This window comes from Coregonus clupeaformis, chromosome 11 (assembly GCF_020615455.1).
Source record: "Coregonus clupeaformis isolate EN_2021a chromosome 11, ASM2061545v1, whole genome shotgun sequence".
NCBI lineage: Eukaryota > Metazoa > Chordata > Actinopteri > Salmoniformes > Salmonidae > Coregonus > Coregonus clupeaformis.
Window position 1 is genome coordinate 6403193 of NC_059202.1, and position 24193 is coordinate 6427385.

The window sequence follows — 24193 nt, forward strand, 5'->3', positions numbered from 1 at the left end:
TCCCAGAGGACCTAAGCCCATCAGACCATTGACAGCACTGTGAAAGCTGTCCACCGCCTAGCCCTGAGGTGACTTCTCAATCAACCCCAGCCCTAATCAAATCAAATCAAAATCACAGATTTGCTGGTGCTATAGCATGTGCAGCGAAATGCTTGTGTTTCTAGCTCCAACAATGCAGTAGAATGTCTCACAAATACAATACAAATGCACAAATAATCAAAAAATTCCTTATTGATGTCACTTCTTAAATCCACTATAATCAGTGTAGATTAAGGGGAGGAGACAGGTTAAAAAATGATTTTTAAGCCTTGAGACAATTGAGACATGGATTGTGTATGTCTGCCATTCAGTGAGTGAATGGGCAGGACAAAATATTTAAGTGCCTTTGAATTGGGTATGGTAGTAGGTGCCAGGCGCACCGGTTTGTGTCAAGAACTGCAACGCTGCTGGGTTTTTCACGCTCAAGAATGACCCACCACCAAAAGGACATCCAGCCAACTTGACACAACTGTGGGAAGCATTGGCGTCAAACTGGGCCAGCATCCCTGTGGAATGTTTTCGACACCTTGTAGAGTCCATGCCCTGATGAATTGAGGCTGTTCTGAGGGCAAAAGGGGGTGGTGCAACTCAATATTAGGAAGGTGTTCCTAATGTTTGGTATACTCAGTGTACATACACAGTGAGTAAACAACCGTATACAGTTGAAGTCTGAAGTTTACATACACTTAGGTTGGAGTCATTAAAACTTGTTTTTCAACCACTCCACAAATTTCTTGCTAACAAACTATAGTTTTGGCAAGTTGGTTAGGACATATACTTTGTGCATGACACAAGCAATCTTTCCAACAATTGTTTACAGACAGATTATTTCACTTATAATTCACTATATCACAATTTCAGTGGGTCAGAAGTTTACATACACTAAGTTGACTGTGCCTTTAAACAGCTTGGAAAATTCCAGAAAATGATGTCATGGCTTTAGAAGCTTATGATAGGCTAATTGACATCACTTGTTCTCAACTGGCTTACCTGGTTAAATAAAGGTTAAATAAAGAATTTTATAAAATAAAAACATTTGAGTCAATTGGAGGTGTACCTGTGGATGTATTTCAAGGCCTACCTTCAAACTTAGTGCCTCTTTGCTTGACATCATGGGAAAATCTAAAGAAATCAGGCAATACCTCAGAAGAAAATTGTAGACCTCCACAAGTCTGGTTCATCCTTGGGAGCAATTTTCAAATGCCTGAAGGTAACACGTTCATCTGTACAAACAATAGTACGCAAGTATAAACACCATGGGACCACGCAGCCGTCATACCGCTCAGGAAGGAGACGCGTTCTGTATCCTAGAGATGAACGTACTTTGGTGCGAAAAGTGCAAATCAATCCCAGAAGAACAGCAAAGGACCTTGTGAAGATGCTGGAGGAAACAGGTACAAAAGTATCTATATCCACAGTAAAACGAGTCCTATATCGACATAACCTGAAAGGCCGCTCAGCAAGGAAGAAGCCACTACTCCAAAACCGCCATAAAAAAAGACAGACTACGGTTTGCAACTGCACATGGGGACAAAGATCGTACTTTTTGGAGAAATGTCCTCTGGTCTGATGAAACAAAAATAGAACTGTTTGGCCATAATGACCATCGTTATGTTTGGAGGAAAAATGGGGTTGCTTGCAAGCCGAAGAACACCATCCCAATTGTGAAGCACGGGGGTGGCAGCATCATGCTGTGGGGGTGCTTTGCTGCAGGAGGGACTGGCGCCATTCACAAAATACATGGCATCATGAGGAAGGAAAATGATGTGGATATATTGAAGCAACATCTCAAGATCAGTCAGGAAGTTAAAGCTTGGTCGCATATGGGTCTTCCAAATGGACAATGACCCCAAGCATACTTCCAAAGTTGTGGCAAAATGGCTTAAGGACAACAAAGTCAAGGTATTGGAATGGCCATCACAAAGCCCTGACCTCAATCCTATAGAACATTTGTGGGCAAAACAGAAAAAGAGTGTGCGAGCAAGGAGGCCTACAAACCTGAAGGAGGAGTTCACCTAAATTGGAGTATATATATTTGTGCTGGTGGGAACATGTCTTTTGTTTTTTCAGCTGGTTGACCCTTTGGGTGAATAAACTTGGTTTGAGCTTTCTGTAGTAGTCTGTGCATTTTTACTGTGTATTTGTCCGAACCTAACAGTATATACAGTGCATTTGGAAAGTATTCACACCCCTTGACTTTTTCCACATTTTGTTACGTTACAGCCGGAAATATCACATTTACATAAGTATTCTGTCCCTTTACTCAGTACTTTGTTGAAGCACCTTTGGCAGTGATTACAGCCTCAAGTCTTCTTTTGTATGACGCAAGAAGCTAGGCACACCTGTATTTTGGGAGTTTCTCCCATTCTTTTCTGCAGATCCTCTCAAGCTCTGTCAGGTTGGATGGAGAGCGTCGCTGCACAGCTATTTTCAGGTCTCTCCAGAGATAGGGTTCAAGTCCGGGCTCTGGCTGGGCCACTCAAGGACATTCAGAGACTTGGCCCGAAGCCACTCCTGCATTGTCTTGGCTGTGTGCTTAGGGTCGTTGTCTTGTTGGAAGGTGAACCTTCGCCCCAGTCTGAGGCCCTGAGCGCTCTGGAGAAGGTTTTCTTCAAGGATCTCTCTGTACTTTGCTCCGTTCATCTTTCCCTCGATCCTGACTAGTCTCCCAGTCCCTGCCGCTGAAAAACATCCCCACAGCATGATGCTGCCACCACCATGCTTCACCATAGGGATGGTGCCAGGTTTCTTCCAATGTGATGCTTGGGATTCAGGCCAAAGAGTTCAATCTTGCTTTCATCAGACCAGAGAATATTGTTTCTCATGGTCTGAGAGTCCTTTAGGTGCCTTTTGGAAAACTCCAAGCGGGCTGTCATGTACCTTTTACTGAGGAGAGGCTTCCGTCTGGCCATTCTACAATAAAGGCCTGATTGGTGGAGGGCTGCAGAGATGGTTATCCTTCTAGAAGGTTCTCTCATCTCCACAGAGGAACTCTTGAGCTCTGTCAGAGTGACCATTGGGTTCTAGGTCACCTCCCTGACCAAGGCCCTTCTCCCCCAATTGCTCAGTTGGGCCGGGAGGCCAGCCCATGAAGAGTCTCGGTGGATCCAAACTTGTTCAATTTAAGAATGATGGAGGCCACTGTGTTCTTGGGGACCTTCAAGGCTGCAGACATGTTTTGGTACCCTTCTCCAGATCTGTGCCTCAACACAATCCTGTCTCAGAGCTCTACGGACATTTCCTTCGACCGCATGGCTTGGTTTTTGCTCTGACATGCACTGTGAACTGTGGGACCTTATATAGACAGGGGTGTGCCTTTCCAAATCATGTCAAAAAATTAATTCAATCAATTTTAGAATAAGGCTGTAACGTAACAAAATATGAAAAAAGTAAAAGGGTCTGAATACTTTCCGAATGCACTGTACATGAGGCATTAGTCTCAAGTTGCAGGACAGAGTACCGAGCAGGTAGCTGGCTAGTGATGGCTGTTCAACAGTCTGATGGCCTGGAGATAGAAGCTGTTTTTCAGTCTCTCTGTCCCAGCTTTGACATTTGTTTTACATTGAGGGAGAGGTTATTATCCTGGCACCACTCCACACCAGGGTTCTAACCTCCTGCCTGTAAGCTGTCTCATCAGTGTTGGTAATCAGGCTTTCCACTGTTGTGTCATCAGCAAACTTGATGATTGAGTTGGAGTTGTGTGTAGCCACGCAGCCATCGGTGAACAGGGTCTGAGCACACACCTCTGGGGAGCCCCCGTGTAGAGGATCTGTGTGGTGAAGATGTTGTTGCCTACCCTCACCACCTGGGGGAAGTCTAGGACCCAGTTTCACAGGAAGGAGTTCAGACCCAGGGCCCTGAGCTTAGTGACAAGCTTAGAGGGCACTATGGTGTTGAAAGCAGAGCTGTAGTTGATGAACAGCATTCTCACATATTTATTCCTCTTGTCCAGGTGGGATAGGACGGTGTGCAGTGCAACGGCGTTTGCATTGTCCGTGGATCTGTTGGTGCGGTATGCAAATTGTAGTCTAGTATGTCTGGTTTTCCCTTTATAAGCCATGATTGTCAGAAGTCCCTGCCCAGTGATGCGAGCTTACCCGACGAGCTAAATGCCTTCTATGCTCGCGTCGAGGCAAGCAACAATGAACCATGCATGAGAGCACCAGTTGTTCCGGACGACTGTGTGATCACACTCTCCGTAACATTCCGCAGGGCCAGACGGATCAACAGGACGTGTACACAGAGCATGTGCTGACCAACTGGCAAGTGTCTTCACCGACATTTTCAACCTCTCCCTGACCGAGTCTCTAATACCTACATGTTTCCAGCAGACCACCATAGTCCCTGTGCCCAAGAACGCCAAGGTAACCTGCCTAAATGAGTACCGCCCCGTAGCACTCACGTCATGAAGTGCTTTGAAAGGCTGCATCAACACCATCATCCCAGAAACCCACTACAATTCGCATACCGCCCCAACAGATCCACAGATTACGCAATCTTCATTGCACTCCACACTAGCCTTTCCTACCTGGACAAAAGGAACACCTATGTGAGAATGCTGTTCGTTGACTACAGCTCAGCGTTCAACACCATAGCGCCCTCAAAGCTCATTACTAAGCTAAGGACCCTGGGACTAAACACCTCCCTCTGCAACTGGATCCTGGACTTCCTAATGGGCCGCCCCCCGGTGGTAAGGGTAGTCAACAACACATCTGCTGCGCTGATCCTCAACACGGGGGACCCTCAGGGGTGTGTGCTTAGTCCCCTCCTGTACTCCCTGTTCACCCACGACCGCGTGGCCACACACGACTCCAACACCATCATTAAGTTTGCTGATGACACAACGGTGGTAGGCCTGATCACCGACAACGATGAGACAGCCTACAGGGACCTGGCAGTGTGGTGCCAGGACAACACCCTCTCCCTCAACGTGAGCAAGCCAAAGAGCTGATCGTGGACTACAGGAAAAGGGGGTCCGAGCACGCCCCCATTCACATCGACGGGGCTGTAGTGGAGTGGGTTGTGTCACGACTTCCACCGAAGTTGGTGCCTCTCCTTGTGTGTACGGCTATCGGCAGTCGTCGTCACCGGCTTTCGAGCTTCCACCGATCTACGTTTCTTTTTCTATGTTGTTTTGTCTTGATTGTACACACCTGGTTCCCATCACGTTATGATTATTTCCCTATTTAACCCTCTGCTTCCCTCATGGTTGTGTGTGTGATTGTTCTTTGTTTGGTGTTGTTTACAGCTGTGAGCTGTTTTATTTCCCTGCATGGAAATTAGATGTTGTTTTCCGAGTAAAGTTCGTTATTTACTCAGTTCTGTGTCCTGCGCCTGACTCCGTCCTACCGCTGCACACTGACACCTGACAGGTTGAGAGCTACAAGTTCCTTGGTGTCCACATCACTGACAAACTATCATGGTCCAAACACACCAAGACAGTCATGAAGAGGGCATGACAACGCCTATTCCCCACTCAGGAGACTGAAAAGATTTGGCATGGGTCCTCAGATCCTCAAACAAATCTACAGCTGCACCATCGAGAGCATCCTGATTGGATGCATCACCGCTTGGTATGGCAACTGCTCGGCATCTGACAGCAAGGCACTACAGAGGGTAGTGCGGACAGCCCAGTACATCACTGGGGCCAAGCTTCCTGCCATCCAGGACCTATATACTAGGCGGTGTCAGAGGAATGCCCTAAAAATTGTCAGACTCCAGTTATCCAAGTCATAGTTCTCTCTGCTACCACACGGCAAGCAGTACCAGAGCATCAAGTCTAGGTCCAAAAGGCTCCTTAACAGCTTCTACCCCCAATCCATTAGACTGCTAAACAGTTAATCAAATGGCTACCCGGACTATTTGCATTGACCCCCTTTTTTACACTGCTGCTACAATCGAGCTGTGTATTATCGATGCATAGTCACTGTACCCCTACCTACATGTACAGTGGGGGAAAAAAGTATTTAGTCAGCCACCAATTGTGCAAGTTCTCCCACTTAAAAAGATGAGAGAGGCCTGTAATTTTCATCATAGGTACACGTCAACTATGACAGACAAATTGAGAATTTTTTTCTCCAGAAAATCACATTGTAGGATTTTTAATGAATTTATTTGCAAATTATGGTGGAAAATAAGTATTTGGTCAATAACAAAAGTTTCTCAATACTTTGTTATATACCCTTTGTTGGCAATGACACAGGTCAAACGTTTTCTGTAAGTCTTCACAAGGTTTTCACACACTGTTGCTGGTATTTTGGCCCATTCCTCCATGCAGATCTCCTCTAGAGCAGTGATGTTTTGGGGCTGTCGCTGGGCAACACGGACTTTCAACTCCCTCCAAAGATTTTCTATGGGGTTGAGATCTGGAGACTGGCTAGGCCACTCCAGGACCTTGAAATGCTTCTTACGAAGCCACTCCTTCGTTGCCCGGGCGGTGTGTTTGGGATCATTGTCATGCTGAAAGACCCAGCCATGTTTCATCTTCAATGCCCTTGCTGATGGAAGGAGGTTTTCACTCAAAATCTCACGATACATGGCCCCATTCATTCTTTCCTTTACACGGATCAGTCGTCCTGGTCCCTTTGCAGAAAAACAGCCCCAAAGCATGATGTTTCCACCCCCATGCTTCACAGTAGGTATGGTGTTCTTTGGATGCAACTCAGCATTCTTTGTCCTCCAAACACGACGAGTTGAGTTTTTACCAAAAAGTTCTATTTTGGTTTCATCTGACCATATGACATTCTCCCAATTCTCTTCTGGATCATCCAAATGCACTCTAGCAAACTTCAGATGGGCCTGGACATATACTGGCTTAAGCAGGGGGACACGTCTGGCACTGCAGGATTTGAGTCCCTGGCGGCATAGTGTGTTACTGATGGTAGGCTTTGTTACTTTGGTCCCAGCTCTCTCCAGGTCATTCACTAGGTCCCCCTGTGTGGTTCTGGGATTTTTGCTCACCATTCTTGTGATCATTTTGACCCCACGGGGTGAGATCTTGCGTGGAGTCCCAGATCGAGGGAGATTATCAGTGGTCTTGTATGTCTTCCATTTCCTAATAATTGCTCCCACAGTTGATTTCTTCAAACCAAGCTGCTTACCTATTGCAGATTCAGTCTTCCCAGTCTGGTGCAGGTCTACAATTTTGTTTCTGGTGTCTTTTGACAGCTCTTTGGTCTTGGCCATAGTGGAGTTTGGAGTGTGACTGTTTGAGGTTGTGGACAGGTGTCTTTTATACTGATAACAAGTTCAAACAGGTGCCATTAATACAGGTAACGAGTGGAGGACAGAGGAGCCTCTTAAAGAAGAAGTTACAGGTCTGTGAGAGCCAGAAATCTTGCTTGTTTGTAGGTGACCAAATACTTATTTTCCACCATAATTTGCAAATAAATTCATTAAAAATCCTACAATGTGATTTTCTGGATTTTTTTTCCTCAATTTGTCTGTCATAGTTGACGTGTACCTATGATGAAAATTACAGGCCTCTCTCATCTTTTTAAGTGGGAGAACTTGCACAATTGGTGGCTGACTAAATACTTTTTTTCCCCACTGTACATATTAGCTGAATTACATTTACGTCATTTAGCAGACGCTCTTATCCAGAGCGACTTACAGTTAGTGAATAGATATTTTTTTATACTGGCCCCCCATGGGAATCGAACCCACAACCCTGGCGTTGCAAACTCCATGCTCTATCAACTGAGCTACATCCCTGCCGGCCATTCCCTCCCCTACCCTGGGCCAATTGTGCGCCGCCCATGAGTCTCCCGGTCGCGGCCAGCTGCGACAGAGCCTGGATTCGAACCAGGATCTCTAGTTGCAAAGTTAGCACTGCGATGCAGTGCCTTATACCACTGCGCCACTCAGGAGGTACCTCAACTAACCTGTACCCCCGCACATTGACACGGTAACGGTACCCCCTGTATATAGCCTCGTTATTGTTATTTTATTGTGTAACTTTTTTTCTTACTTTAGTTTATCTATTCTTATTTTTTATTTTTTTAATCTGCATTGTTGGTTCCTCTACACTACAGGATCGGCATCCCTATCCTGGGACGGTTGCATGCTTCATATGCGATATGTGACTAGAATGGCATTGTAAACAACAGCCAACTTTCCGGGACATAGACATGTCTTATATGGGCAGAAAGCTAAAATTATTGCTAATCTAACTGCAGTGTCCAATTTTCAGTAGCTATTACAGCTAAAAAAATACCATGCTATTGTTTGTGGATAGTGCACAACAACAAAACACTTTTGTCACGGCAACTGGTTTGATACATTCACCTCTGAAGGTAAATAATGTACTTACATTCAGTAATCTTACTCTGATTTGTCATCCTGAGGGTCCCAGAGATAAAATGTGGCATAGTTTTGTTTGATAAAATCCATATTTATATTCAAATGTAGGAACTGGGTTGTACAGTTTGACCCGCTGCTGTCTCTGGCTCCACTAGATGTGTGAAGGTTAGTGTATTTTCTTTAGGGAAGCAAATGATCCATCATGTATGACATTCCTGGGAGTGTGTAAACTAAAAAAAATGTTTACCATAGCATTTTTGTATGTTCTCTATAGTTATGTACTTGAAAATGTATAAATTGACCAATTCGGAACATTTGGGAAAACTCCTGGCAGACTTGATACAAAATATTGTCTAGTGATGTAATCCTTCACTGGATCAGTCTGAAACTTTGCACACACAATGCTGCCATCTTGTGGACAAAATCTAAATTACACCTAGATTCCACATCACTGTCTAGCCTTTCTCTTGCGTTTCAAAGATGATAAAAAAAATAAAAAATAAAAAGCATGTTTTTTTGTTTATATTATCTTTTACCAGATCTAATGTGTTATATTCTGCTACATTAATTTCACATTTCCACAAACTTCAAAGTGTTTCCTTTCAAATTATATAAAGAATATGCATATCCTTGCTTCAGGTCCTGAGCTACAGGCAGTTAGATTTGGGTATGTCATTTTAGGTGAAAATTTGAAAAAAAAGGGTACGATCCTTAAGAGGTTTTAAGGGCTTGTAAGTAAGCATTTCACGGTAAGGCTACACCTGTTGTATTCGCACATGTGACAAATACAATTGTATTTTATTTTATTTATTTGACATACCATTCAATTGTGACTCCACTTTGTCCCTCTAATGTATTTTTGCCTTTTGAATACAGCTAGGTTAAATCGAAGGGCAGTTTCCATTTGTTATTGAATATGGCATTATGGAAAATATTAAACAGATGGTTGTACTCTGGAAATTGATGATTGCCCTTTGTCTTCAATCCATTGTAAAGTTTTGTAGCCTACATAAATGGTGAATTATGCTATGTTATTTTGGTAGTGCATTATGATAGGCGCCCTATAATGGCAGTTCAGAGAGACAAAATGACAGTGTGTCAGGCCAGTGGTCACTCACCTCCTGATCAGTGCACACGTCTCTCCTTTAGGCTACATGCGCTTTCCACCTCCTGCGATGGGGGGAGCCACAGCTTTAGATACTAACCTTACTTACTCTCCATTGAAAGAGACTGCCGTTACAAAACAAATGTATTCAAAACCTTTTCCTCACTATTCTAGCTAATAGATCTACACTTAACTGTGCTTTTATATAAACTGCATGATGAAATATGAAGGCTAATTGCTAGCCTATAATAGGAGTTCAATAAGGAGATGATTACCTAACTTATCATAACTGGTCCAGGGAGGACAAAACGAAAGAAAAACAACATCCAAAATATGGCCCAGTGAACAAATAAATGTAAGTCCATGTAAATGCACCTGCCGCTTTGCACACACAATTTTTATGTAGATACCGTACTTTTGAAAGACCATTCAGAATTCACGAGCATACCCTTTAAATGGGGACTGGTCTATCAAGTCGAGGTGGTGGTGGATGGCCGCAGAAGATAGCATAAACAAAACAAAGAAACCAGATAATCAAATGTTAGTACCAATACATATTAATTTAAGTAGAATTGCATGTAAACCCATATTTAGATGGGTATTATAAATGCTTGTTGGATTTTCGTATATTTTAATACACTGCGTAAGTAACCGAACACCCCTCCTCGCGCGGAGGTGGTAGCGCCACCCCATCTGTTCAGCTCTTGTGAAATTCTGATTGAAACAGATTGTAACTAGCTAGCACTCTCCAGCCCGGGTTGCAATGGCAACTGACTGGATGGAACAACAACTTTTGTAATTTATTTAAAGGAAGTTTCAATTAAGGAGATTTTACACTAACCTTGCGGAAATTATTTCTAATGTGAGAGACAAAGTTATAAAAATTTCGGTCTGAAAATGTCCCAGGGATGTAGAATTTCTGTGGAAGAGATCCAGTCTTGGTGGGAAGTCCCCGCCATAGCCCACTTCTGTTCGCTGTTCAGGACTGCATTCAACCTACCAGACTTTGAAATTGAGGTAAAGAAGTTCTGGAAATTACATTTAGAATTTTGGGAGACTTTTTTTTCTATTTTTGGACTGAATATATTACAATTTCCTTCACATTTGCCTCATATAATGCGTTTGTAGGGTAGTTGAAAAGTAGCTAACAGTTAGCTATAGCTTATCTTACTATTCAGAACTTATCTGTGTTTACCTATTGTAGCTAGCTAGTTGACGCGCTAGCCAAGTTAGCTAACGTTACTAACTAACTAACTAGCTAGTTAGCTAGCAAGTGCCTAGAGTAGTTAGCTAAGTCAGAATGTTTGAAACCTCGTTATTAAGTTCCAGTTGAAATACACTGTATTGTTTTATTTCATGGTATGTATGCTGTTACTTTGTATAACAAGCCATGGAACGTTAGCTACACCAATGGTCGTGTGTTGTATTTTGATAACAACATTAACTAGCTAGTTCTTCCGAAACAGAACCATGTGGTGTGATCCGTTTTGTTTTCATTTGGTGAAATCTAACGTTACGCTCGTGTTTATAGCCATCCAGTAAATCGCACGTCTTTGTCCAAACGTTAACCAAGTTATAGATTAAAACAAATGTAAATTATATCACCGTAAAAAAGCTCGAAGTTAGAGCTATCTGTAACTTGTAAGTTATTGATACGAGAGCCCTATTATCTTTAGCTAATACTCTCAACGCAATAAATCACACGCACGTGAATAAAGGGTAACGTTACTTGCAGGTTGTATCTTTGTTGCTTTTGATCCACTGTTGCCATGTTTTTATCAAATAGTCAAGTTCATGACGAGAGTTTCGAGTTTATTGTCAAGCAAGCCATCTGGCTTGGGTAGCATTTGACATTCTGCCATTGTTTCATTCTCTCATGTTTTAACGTTAGTATGATGAAACAGGCGTTAAAAATGCTTGTTTTCTATGAAGCTAACAGAAATGTGTGTCGAGCGTCAGGAAACATTGCGTCGGTCATTTCGCGCGTTACTTTGCTATGTGGGAATAATTTAGATGTATTACACCTCTGTTACATAATTCAACTTTATCATCGGTTTCTTCTTCCAATTCCAACAGAGTGGTTTCGTTTATGTCGTTTGTTGGCGCTCACTGCTTGGCTGGTTAGTATGCAGTCAGTGTAATGGGGTTTGTTTGATCCATCGAATAATTATGGGACTTGAAGAAAAAGTGTAAGGTCAACATCACTCATCAACAGCCCCCATTACTCTCGGGAGTGAAAATCACATGCAGGCATCACTTTGTTATTGGATGAGGGATAGGTTGGTAAACATCACCTCTAGTTTGTAGGGAAGTTGGTATTATCAGTTGACAGTTTTAACAGGATATATATGAATGCATGTGAAAATACAACACAATACTGCAGCAATCAGCGTGTGATATCATGATACAAATGCCCCGATTCTGTAGAACTCCGTTTTGAACAGTTTGGTTTTACGCGGATGCGCGTCCTGCAGCCACTGCGAGCGACTGACAATCTATCTTTAACCGCATCACTAGGCACAGATCACATGTGCTGCCTTGCCTGCATCCACTGTAGTTGATTTCGAGGAACATCTTATTTGATGGATCGTTTAATCCTTGACGCATATCAATAACTATATCTATGATAATGTGGTTTCGATATCAGATGTGTCCTGCTCAAATACGCACCATAAACCGACCCACTGATTTGTGACACTTTTCTTGATATATTTGAGGTCTTAGTCAGGCACACTCTTTGTTGTCCTAGGTCACAAGTCTATTGTGCTCTGGGCAATAGAGTTAAGAGTAGAACCTGTATCTCTGAATGAATGTCAAAGCCCTTCATTGAAAGAAAGGCGCCGGAGGAAATGGCTGTCGTTTTTACGGCCCCCTAACCAATTGTGCTGTGTTTTTTTGCGTTATTTTAATTTATTCTGTACATCATGTTTCTGCCACCGTCTCTTATGACCAAAAAGAGGTTCTGGATATCAGGACAGCGATTACTCACCTCGTATTGGACTAAGAGTTTTTTCTTCAACAAGTCGGACGCAAACAATATTCTACAGACACCCGACAAGGCTCAAATCCCCGTCATTCGCATGAGAAAAAGACGGAGATATCGTGGACGTAGGTCGGGGTGCCTTGTAAGGATCCGACGGTGAGCGAGTAATCTGCCTCTTCCATCAGCACTATTAGCCAACGTACAATCATTGGAAAACAAAATGGACAACCTACGATCACGGATATCCTACCAACGGGACATTCAAAACTGTAATATCTTATGTTTCACCGAGTCGTGGCTGAACAATGACATGGATAACATACAGCTGGCGGGATATACACTACTTCGGCAGGATAGAACGGCTGACTCCGGTAAGACAAGGGGTGGTGGTCTGTGTATATTTGTAACAACAGCAGTTGCACGAAATCTAATGTTATGGAAGTCTCGAGGTAGAGTATATCATGAAAAGCTGTAGACCACACTATGTACCGAGACAGTTTTCATCTATATTTTTCGTAGCTGTCTATTTACCACCACAAACCGATGCTGGCACTAAGACCGCACTCAGTGAGCTGTGTAAGGCCATAAGAAAACAGGAAAACGCTCATCCAGAGGCAGCGCTCCTAGTGGCTGGGGACTTTAATGCAGGGAAACTTAAATCCGTCCTACCTCATTTCTACCAGCATGTTAAATGTGCAACGAGAGGGAAAAAAAACTCTACACCACCTTTACGCATACAAAGCTCACCCTCACCCTCCATTTGGCAAATCTGACTATAATTATATCCCCCTGATTCCTGCTTTATAAGCAAAAACTGGAAGCACCAGTGACTCGGTTAATAAGGAAGTGGTCAGATGATGCTAAGCTACAGGACTGTTTTGCTAGCACAGACTGGAATAGATTCCGGAATTCTCCCGATGGCATTGAGGATTACACCACATCAGTCACTGGCTTCATCAATAAGTGCATCGATGACGTCCCCCCCACAGTGACTGTACGTACATACCCCAAACAGAAGCCATGGATTACAGGCAACATCTGCACTGAGCTAAAGGGTAGAGCTGCCGCTTTCAAGGAGCGGGACTCTAACCCGGACGCTTATAAGAAATCCTGCTATGCCCTCTGACGAACCATCAAACAGGCAAAGAGTCAATACAGGACTAAGATTGAATCGTACTACACCGGCTCCGGCGCTCGTCGGATGTGGCAGAGCTTGCAAACTATTACAAACTACAAAGGGAAGCACAGCCGCGAGCTGCACAGTGACACAAGCCTACCAGACGAGCTAAATCACTTATATGCTCGCTTCGAGGCAAGCAACACTGAAGCATGCATGAGAGCATCAGCTGTTCTGGATGACTATGTGATCACGCTCTCCGTAGCCGATGTGAGTAAGACCTTTAAGCAGGTCAACATTCACAAGGCAACAGGGCCAGATGGATTACCAGGACGCGGACTCCGAGCATGCACTGTCTACTGGCAAGTGTCTTCACTGACATTTTCAACCTGTCCCTGAGTGAGTCTGTAATACCAACATGTTTCAAGCAGACCACCATAGTCCCTGTGCCCAAGAACACTAAGAGAACCTGCCTAAATGACTACCGACCCGTAGCACTCACGTCTATAGGCATGAAGTGCTTTGAAAGGCTGGTCATGGCTCACATCAATACCATTATCCCAGAAACCCTAGACACACTCCAATTTGCATACCGCCCCAACAGATCCACAGATGATGCAATCTCTATTGCACTCCACACTGCCCTTTCCCACCTGGACAAGAGGAACACCTACGTGAGAATGCTATTCATTGACTACAGCTCAGCATTCAACACCATAGTGCCCTCAAAGCTCATCACTAAGGACCCTGGGACTAAACACCTCCCTCTGCAACTGGATCCTGGACTTCTTGATGGGCCGCCCCCAGGTGATAAGGGTAGGTAACAACACATCTGCCACACTGATCCTCAACACAGGGGCCCCTCAGGGGTGCGTGCTCAGTCCCCTCCTGACTGCATGGCCAGGCAGAACTCCAACACCATCGTTAAGTTTGCCGACGACACAACAGTGGTAGGCCTGATTACCGACAACGATGAGACAGCCTACTGGGAGGAGGCCAGAGACCTGGCTGTGTGGTGCCAGGATAACAACCTCTCCCTCAATGTGATCAAGACAAAGGAGATGATTGTGGACTACAGGGGGAAAAAAAGAGGACCGAGCACACCCCCATTCTCATCGACGGGGCTATAGTGGAACAGGTTGAGTTCCTTGGTGTCCACATCACCAACAAACTATCATGGTCCAAACACACCCAAGACAGTCGTGAAGAGGGCACGACAAAGCCTATTCCCCCTCAGGAGACTGAAAGGATTTAACATGGGTCATCAGATCCTCAAAGTTATACAGCTGCACCATCGAGAGCATCCTGACTGTTTGCATCACTGCCTGGTATGGCAACTGCTCGGCCTCTTACCGCAAGGCACTACAGAGGGTAGTGCGTACGGCCCAGTACATCACTGGGGCCAAGCTTCCTGCCATCCAGGACTTCTATACCAGGCAGTGTAAGAGGATGGCCCCAAAAATTGTCAAACATTCCAGCCACCCTAGTCATAGACTGTTCTCTCTGCTACCACATGGCAAGTGGTACCGGAGCGCCAAGTCTAGGTCCAAAAGGCTTCTTAACAGCTTCTTCCCCCAAGCCACAATATTCCTGAACAGCTAATCATGGCTACTCAGACTATTTGCATTGTCCCCCCCCCCACCCCCTCTTTTACGCTGAAGCTACTCTCTGTTTATTATCTATGCATAGTCACTTGAACTCTAGCCACATGTACATATTACCTCGACTAACCTGTGCCCACGCACATTGACTCTGTACTGGTACCCCCTGTATGTAGCCTCCCTACTGTTATTTTATTTTACTGCTGCTCTTTAATTATTTGTTATTTTTGTTTTTTACTTAACACTAATTTTTCTTAACTGCATTGTTGGTTAAGGGATTGTAAGTAAGCATTTCACTGTAAGGTCTACACCTGTTGTATTTGGCATGTGGCAAATACAATTTGATTTAATTGATATTGCCAATTCCTTCTACTCCATTTCAGAAATACTTCTGGGATTATGTGAGAGGGAGAATATGTATACTGCAATAATATGTATTTGTCACTCTTAATTGCTGCAGGACAACATTGTAGACAGTACAGATTGTATTGTGCTGTTTTCAAAACATTCATTTAGTTGATAACATTGTCTGGTGCATTTGCTTAAAATGTGGGTGAAGGAAACAGTTATTCTCAGCTAATGTGTTTAACTTTGTTATGCATATTAATACATGTGCCTTCTCACACCGCTGAGGTGTGCAGTAATTCCCTGGCAACGCACAGTCTTTTGTGTGTTAATGCTTACTTAACCACCTTGCTTTCAGTATAGTCCCAGTCGGTATTAGATAGAACATCGCGGCCCTGTCTGCCTGTGGGGAAAACAAACCGTGGTTACCTAGGTTACCCCATTGGTTTACAGCAGAAACTACATTTAAGTCTAAAGATTATTTTTCAACATTGCATGCTCCCGGGTGTTCTCAGTACTTAGAAAAACATAATATTGTAGGGCTTCCCTCATGCCCCTTTTCATGATGGTGCTAGCAGTCATGTGAGTGATTGCTAGCTAGCTAGCCAAGACCGACAACACAAATAAACTGACTATACAGATACAGGTAGTGAGTTTAGTATAGTCCGTTTGTAATAAGTTAAATGTCTTACCTGTAATGAAATGTTTTCCACACACATAGCTACATGTAGCCTACTTGAACACCGGGTCCCCACATTTCCAACTCTTCCACGCCGAATAGCCTGAAGACACAGGGCTCTTCTCACAGGCTATATTTCCCTACGTGGGAGCATTGCAAACCATAAGTCAGGATATTTGACCTGCTTACATGTAGATTGAACAACACAGCAGCTTTTCAGCATGTTTTGTTATTTCTGTATAACTAAATTACATTGGGGGTCAATAGGAAATAATGTTTTTCCCCACCTAATTTGTGGTCGAGGGGAATTCCTTATTACGTGAATACACTACGAGTCAAAAGTTTGGACACACCTACTAATTTTAGGGTTTTTCTTTATTTTTACAATTTTGTACATTTGTAGAATAATAGTGAAGACATCAAAACTATTAAATAACACATATGGCATCATGTAGTAACCCAAAAAGTGTAAAACAAATCGAAATATATTTTATATTTGAGATTCTTCAAATAGCCACCCTTTGCCTTGATGACAGCTTTGTACACTCTTGGCATTCTCTCAACCAGCTTCATGAGGTAGTCACCTGGAATGCATTTCAATTAACAGGTGTGCCTTATTAAAAGTTAATTTGTGGAATTTCTTTCCTCCTTAATGCGTTCGAGCCAATCAGTTGTGTTGTGACAAGGTAGGGGTAAGGGGGTATACAGAAGATAGCCCTATTTGGTAAAAGACCAAGTCCATATTATGGCAAGAACAGCTCAAATAACCAAAGAGAAACGACAGTCCATCATTACTTTAAGACAGGAAGGTCAGTCAATATGGAAAATGTTAAGAAGTTTCTTCAAGTGCAGTCGCAAAAACCATCAAGCGCAATGATGAAACTGGCTCTCATGAGGACCGCCATAGGAAAGGAAGACACCCAGAGTTACCTCTGCTGCAGAGGATAAGTTAATTAGACTTACCAGTCTCAGAAATTGCAGCCCAAATAAATGCTTCACAGAGTTCAAGTAAAAGAGACATCTCAACATCAACTGTTCAGAGGGGACTGTGTGAATCAGGCCTTCATGGTCGATTTGCTGCAAATAAACCACTAAAGGACAGCAATGATAAAAAGAGACATGCTTGGGCAAAGAAACACGAGCAATGGACGTTAGACCGGTGGAAATGTGTCCTTTGGTCTGGAGTCCAAATTGGAACATTTTGGTTCCAACCGCTGTGTTTTTGTGAGACGCGGTGTTGGTAAACGGATGATCTCTGCATATGTAGTTCCCACCGTAAAGCATGGAGGAGGAGGTGTTATTGTGTGGGGGTGCTTTGCTGGTGACACTGTCTATGATTTATTTAGAAATCAAGGCACACTTAACCAGCATGACTACCACAGCATTCTACAGCGATACGCCATCCCATCTGGTTTGGGCTTAGTGGGACTATCATTTGTTTTTCAGCAGGACAATGACCCAACACACCTCCATGCTGTGTAAGGGCTATTTTACCAAGAAGGAGCGTGATGGAGTGCTACATCAGATGACCTGGCCTCCACAATCCCCCGACCTCAACCCAACTGAGATGGTTTGGGATGAGTTGGACCGCAGAGTGAAGGAAAAGCATCCAACAAGTGCTCAGCATATGTGGGAACTCCTTCAAGACTGTTGGAAAAGCATTCCAGGTAAAGCTGGTTGAGAGAATGCCAAGAGTGTGCAAAGCTGTCATCGAGGCAAAGGGTGGCTATTTGAAGAATCTCAAATATATCATATAATTTGATTTGTTTGACACTTTTTTTTGGTTACTACATGATTCCATATGTGTTAATTCATAGTTTTGATGTCTTCACTATTATTCTACAATGTAAAAAATAAAGAAAAACCCTTGAATGAGTAGGTGTGTCCAAACTTTTGACTGGTACTGCATATCTCTTGTTTATGTCTGATTTTAGGGTGCGTTCGTAAATTTGCTCTGGCTATCTACTCCAATTTCAGAGCACTCTCGTCTGAGTGTACCAGAGCACAGAATAACTGATGAATTTACGAACACTCAACACCCATTGAATGTGGCTGGTGTCAGTAAACGTGATTCAATTGTTGCCAGCAGCACAGTTAGTCACCAACGCTCTGCTAGGGCGAGTAAAATGGTCAGAGTGAGGTGTTCTGTCAGTTGTGTCTGGAAGTAGCTAGCCAACATTAGCCAGTTAGCTTGAGTGCTTAAAAAAAAAAAGCACCTTTATTTAACCAGGTAAGCCAGTTGAGAACAAGTTATCATTTACAACTGCGACCTGGCCAAGATAAAGCAAAGCAGTGCGATTTAAAAACAACACAGAGTTACACATGGGATAAAACAAAACATATAGTCAATAACACAATAGAAATTCTACATACAGTGTGTGCAAATGTAGTAAGTTATGGAGGTAAGGCAATAAATAGGCCATAGTGCAAAATAATTACAATTTAGTATTAACACTGGAGTGATAGATGTGCAGGAGAAGATGTGCAAATAGTGATACTGGGGTGCAAATGAGCAAAATAAATAACAATATGGGGATGAGGTAGTTGGGTGGGCTAATTACAGATGGGCTGTGTACAGGTGCAGTGATCGGTAAGCTGCTCTGACAACTGATGCTTAAAGTTAGTGAGGGAGATAAGTGTCTCCAGCTTCAGAGATTTTTGCAGTTCGTTCCAGTCATTAGCAGCAGAGAACTGGAAGGAATGGCGGCCAAAGGAGGTGTTGGCTTTGGGAGAAATACCTGCTGGAGCGCATACTACGGGTGGGTGTTGCTATGGTGATCAATGAGCTAAGATAAGGCGGGGATTTGCCTAGAAGTGATTTATAGATGACCTGGAGCCAGTGGGTTTGGTGACGAATATGTAGTGAGGGCCAGCCAACGAGAGCGTACAGGTCACAATGGTGGGTAGTAAATGGGGCTTTGATGACAAAACGGATGGCACTGTGATAGACTACATCCAATTTGCTGAGTAGAGTGTTGGAGGCTATTTTGTAAATGACATCGCCGAAGTCAAGGATCGGTAGGATAGTCAGTTTTACGAGGGCATGTTTGGCAGCATGAGTGAAGGAGGCTTTGTTGCAAAATAGGAAGCCGATTCTAGATTTAACTTTGGATTGGAGATGCTTAATGTGAGTCTGGAAGGAGAGTTTACGGTCTAACCAGACACCTAGGTATTTGTAGTTGTCCACATACTCTAGGTCAGACCCGCCGAGAGTAGTGATTCTAGTCGGGTGGGCGGGTGCAAGCAGCGTTCGGTTGAAGAGCATGCATTTAGTTTTACTAGTGTTTAAGAGCAGTTGGAGGCTACGGAAGGAGTGTTGTATGGCATTGAAGCTCGTTTGGAGGTTTGTTAACACAGTGTCCAATGAAGGGCCAGATGTATACAAAATGGTGTCGTCCGCATAGAGGTGGATCCGAGCGTCACCAGCAGCAAGAGCGACATCATTGATATACACAGAGAATAGAGTCGGCCCGAGAATTGAACCCTGTGGCACCCCCATAGAGACGGTTATTGCGTGTATAATATCGTTTAGGACCTTGAGCGTGGCTGAGGTGCACCCATGACAAGCTCGGAAACCGGATTGCATAGCGGAGAAGGTACGGTGGGATTCGAAATGGTCGGTGATCTGTTTGTTAACTTGGCTTTCAAATACTTTCGAAAGGCAGGGCAGGATGGATATAGGTCTATAACAGTTTGGATCTAGAGTGTCACCCCCTTTGAAGAGGGGGATGACCGCGGCAGCTTTCCAATCTCTGGGGATCTCAGACGTTACGAAAGAGAGGTTGAACAGGCTAGTAATAGGGGTTGCGACAATTTCGGCGGCTAATTTTAGAAAGAAAGGGTCCAGATTGTCTAGCCCATCTGATTTGTAGGGGTCCAGAGTTTTCAGCTCTTTCAGAACATCAGCTGTCTGAATTTGTGTGAAGGAGAAGCGGGGGGGGGGGGGCATGGGCAATCTGCAGCGGAGGGTGCAGAGCTGGTGGCCGGGGTAGTGGTAGGCAGGTGGAAAGCATGGCCAGCCATGGCAAAATGCTTGTTGAAATTCTCGATTATTGTAGATTTATCGGTGTTGTTAGCCTCAGTGCAGTGGGCAGTTGGGAGGAGGTGCTCTTATTCTCCATGGACTTTACAGTGTCCCAAAGCTTTTTGGAGTTAGTGCTACAGGATGCAAATTTCTGTTTGAAAAAGCTAGCCTTTGCTTTCCTAACTGATTGTGTATATTGGTTCCTGACTTCCCTAAAAAGTTGCATATCGTGGGGGCTGTTCGATGCTAATGCAGTACGCCACAGGATGTTTTTGTGCTGGTCAAGGGCAGTCAAGTCTGAGGAGAACCAGGGGCTATATCTGTTCTTAGTTCTGAATTTTTTGAATGGGGCATGCTTATTTAAGTTTGAGAGGAAAGCACTTTTAAAGAACCAGGCATCCTCTACTGACGGAATGAGGTCAATATCCATCCAGGATACCCGGGCCAGGTCAATTAGAAAGGCCTGCTCGCTAAAGCGTTTTAGGGAGTGTTTGACAGTGATGAGGGGTGGTCGTTTGATCACGGACGCAGGCAATAAGGCAGTGATCGCTGAGATCCTGGTTGAATACAGCAGAGGTGTATTTAGAGGGTACATTTGTCAGGATGATATCTATGAGGGTGCCTATGTTTACAGATTTAGGGTTGTACCTGGTAGGTTCGTTGATAATTTGTGTGAGATTGAGGGCATCTAGTTTAGATTGTAGGTTGGCCGGGGTGTTAAGCATACCCAGTTTAGGTCACCAAGCAGTACGAACTCTGAGGATAGATGGGGGGCAATCAGTTCACATATGGTGTCCAGGGCACAGCTCGGGGCTGAGGGGGGTCTGTAGCAAGCGGCAACAGTGAGAGACTTATTTCTGGAACGGTGGATTTTTAGAAGTAGAAGCTCAAACTGTTTGGGCACAGACCTGGATAGTACGATAGAGCTCTACAGGCTATCTCTACAGTAGGTTGCAACCCCACCCCCTTTGGCAGTTCTATCGAGACTGAAAATGTTGTAGTTGGGGATGGACATTTCTGAATTTTTGGTGGCCTTCCTAAGCCAGGATTCAGACACTGCTAGAACATCAGGGTTGGCGGAGTGTGCTAACGCAGTGAATAACTCAAACTTGGGTAGGAGGCTTCGGATGTTAACGTGCAAGAAACCAAGGCTTTTACGATTACAGAAGTCAACAAATGATAACGCCTGGGGAGTAGGAGTGATACTGGGGGCTATATGGCCTGGGTTAACCCCTACATCACCAGAGGAATAGAGGAGGAGTAGAGTAAGGATACGGTAAAGGCTTTAAGTACTGGTCTTCTAGTGCGTTGGGTACAGAGAATAAAAGGGGCAGATTTCCGGGCGTTGTAGAATAGATTCAGGGCATTGTGTACAGAAAAGGATATGGAAGGATATGAGTACAGTGGAGGTAAACCTAAGCGTTGGGTAACGATGAAAGAAATAGCATCACTGGAGGTACCGATTGAGCCGGTCTCCGCGTGTATGGGGGGTGGGACAAAGGAGCTATCTAAGGCAGGTTTAGCTGGGCTGGGGGATCTACAGTGAAATAGTACAATATGAAATAACCGAAACAGCAATAAGCAAGGCATATTGACATGGGAGAGAGGCATAAAGCACACAGGTGTAATTCGAGAGAGCTAAGACAACAGCTGGTAATGGCGACAAAGTTTGGGCTGAGGCTAAACATAAACAGGATGCGGTACCATAAAAAGGAACAGTCCAGCAGGCATCAGCTGTATAGCTGAGTTATCATAAGGTCCGGTGAACAGCAATAGGATAGTTCGGAGGTAGTTCGGGGGCTGCTATAGCACTAGCGAGCAAGAGGCCACGGCTAGCGTGTGCTAGCGGGCCGGGGCTAGCAGATGGATCTTTGTGGTCGACGTCGTAACTGGAAGCCTGTTGTAACCACATCAGACGATTTAGTCGGCAGACGAGTCGTGTTGGATCGGCGGGGCTCTGTGTCAACACTAGGAGGTCCCGTCCGGTTGACAGGGAGGTAGATAGCTGAGAGATGGGCCTGGCTCAAGGTTAACTCAGGGCTGATTAGCCAAACACAAACGTCCATTTGGTAGCAGCTAGCTAGTAGCGATGAATCCGGTGTTAAAGGTTCAGTGATTCCGGCAGAAAAACCGATATGTTCAGGGTCGAAAACACGCTGTGCAGACTGGCCGAATAATAGTCCAGGCTAGAGCTGGCTGGCTGGTAGGTAGTGCAGGCCGCGGACAATGGTGAAGACCGCTAACGGTGGCTAAAAGCAAGTAGCTAGTTAGCTGGCTAGTGATGATCCGGTGTTAAGGTCCAGTGATTCAGTGGTTCCGGCAGAAAATCCGATATGCTCTGGCTCGATAGCGCGATGTGCAGACTGTGCAGACTGGCTGACAATTGTCCAGGCTAGAGCTGGCTGGTAGGTAGTGCAGGCCACGGCCACGGACAATGGTGAAGACCGCTAACGGTGGCTAATAGCAAGTAGCTAGTTAGCTGGCTAGTTTCAGCCAGAGGTTCTGGATAAAAATGTATGAAGAAACAACAGAATCCGTTCCACATTGGGTGAGGCGGGTTGCAGGAAAGTATATTTAGTTAAAGGATGGAAAGTGAGATTGAGAAATATATACAAAAAATACAAAAAACTGGCTATTTGCATAAGGACACTACAGAAAACATGACCGCACTGCTATGCCATCTTGGTTCGTCTGAAACCCTTACACAGGTAGGCTATTTATACACTGGCCCAAACGGAACTGAGCTGAAAGATTGCCAGTTCTCCTCACTGTTTGAGACGAACTAAGCCCAATCAGTGAATTGTGGTCCTGGATGATCTTCTGTGCTACATTACCTGGCCTATAATGGAACAGAGCTTAGTGGATGGCTCTGTTCCTTGTTTGGTTTGTTCTGTTTTTAGCCCTAATGTGTGCTCTTAAATGGCTGTGGTGATAAAAGCAGGTGGCTCGCTCAGTAAATAGCACACAAATCCAGGTTTAAGAGGCTCTATTGTCTTTGATGTGTCCTTGCCTAGGAGGTGATCGTATGACCAAGCCGGAGTAAATGATCAACTGAGATGAGAGTAAACCTGTGTCTCACTTGACAGAACAGAGAGCCCAAGCGCTTTAGGAGATCACCTCAAGCTCTTCCTGTATTCACCAGCATGTATACAGTGGGCAGAACAAGTATTTGATACACTGCAGGTTTTCCTACTTACAAAGCATGTAGAGGTCTGTAATTTGTATCATAGGTACACTTCAACTGGAATCTAAAACAAAAATCCAGAAAATCACATTGTATGATTTTTAAGTAATTCATTTGCATTTTATTGCATGACATAAGTATTTGATCACCTACCAACTAGTAAGAATTCCAGCTCTCACAGACCTGTTAGTTTTTCTTTAAGAAGCCCTCCTGTTCTCCACTCATTACCTGTATTAACTGCACCTGTTTGAACTCGTTACCTGTATAAAAGACACCTGTCCACACACTCAATCAAACAGACTCCAACCTCTCCACAATGGCCAAGACCAGAGAGCTGTGTAAGGACATCAGGGATACAATTGTAGACCTGCACAAGGCTGGGATGGGCTACAGGACAATAGGCAAGCATCTTGGTGAGAAGGCAACAACTGTTGGCGCAATTATTAGAAAATGGAAGTAGTTCAAGATGACGGTCAATCACCCTCGGTCTGGGGCTCCATGCAAGATCTCACCTCGTGGGGCATCAATGATCATGAGGAAGGTAAGGGATCAGCCCAGAACTACACGGCAGGACCTGGTCAATGACCTGAAGAGAGCTGGGACCACAGTCTCAAAGAAAACCATTAGTAACACACTATGCCGTCATGGATTAAAATCCTGCAGTGCACGCAAGGTCCCCCTGCTCAAGCCAGCGCTTGTCCCGTCTGAAGTTTGCCAATGACCATCTGGATGATCCAGTGGAGGAATGGGAGAAGGTCATGTGGTCTGATGAGACAAATAGAGCTTTCTGGTCTAAACGCCACTCGCCGTTTTTG

The 24193-nt window shown here is 44.3% G+C and overlaps 1 protein-coding gene across 1 annotated transcript in view; it reads left to right on the forward strand.

The window, feature by feature from the left end:
* The first annotated feature begins 10184 nt into the window (after positions 1-10184).
* The window catches only part of LOC121576952 (cat eye syndrome critical region protein 2), a 99289-nt gene continuing 85280 nt past the window's right edge, over positions 10185-24193 (forward strand). The window contains exon 1 of the mRNA XM_041890571.2: positions 10185-10462. Within this exon, the coding sequence (XP_041746505.2) occupies positions 10343-10462 (120 nt within the window). The 5' untranslated portion in view covers positions 10185-10342. The remainder of the gene's footprint in view (positions 10463-24193) is intronic.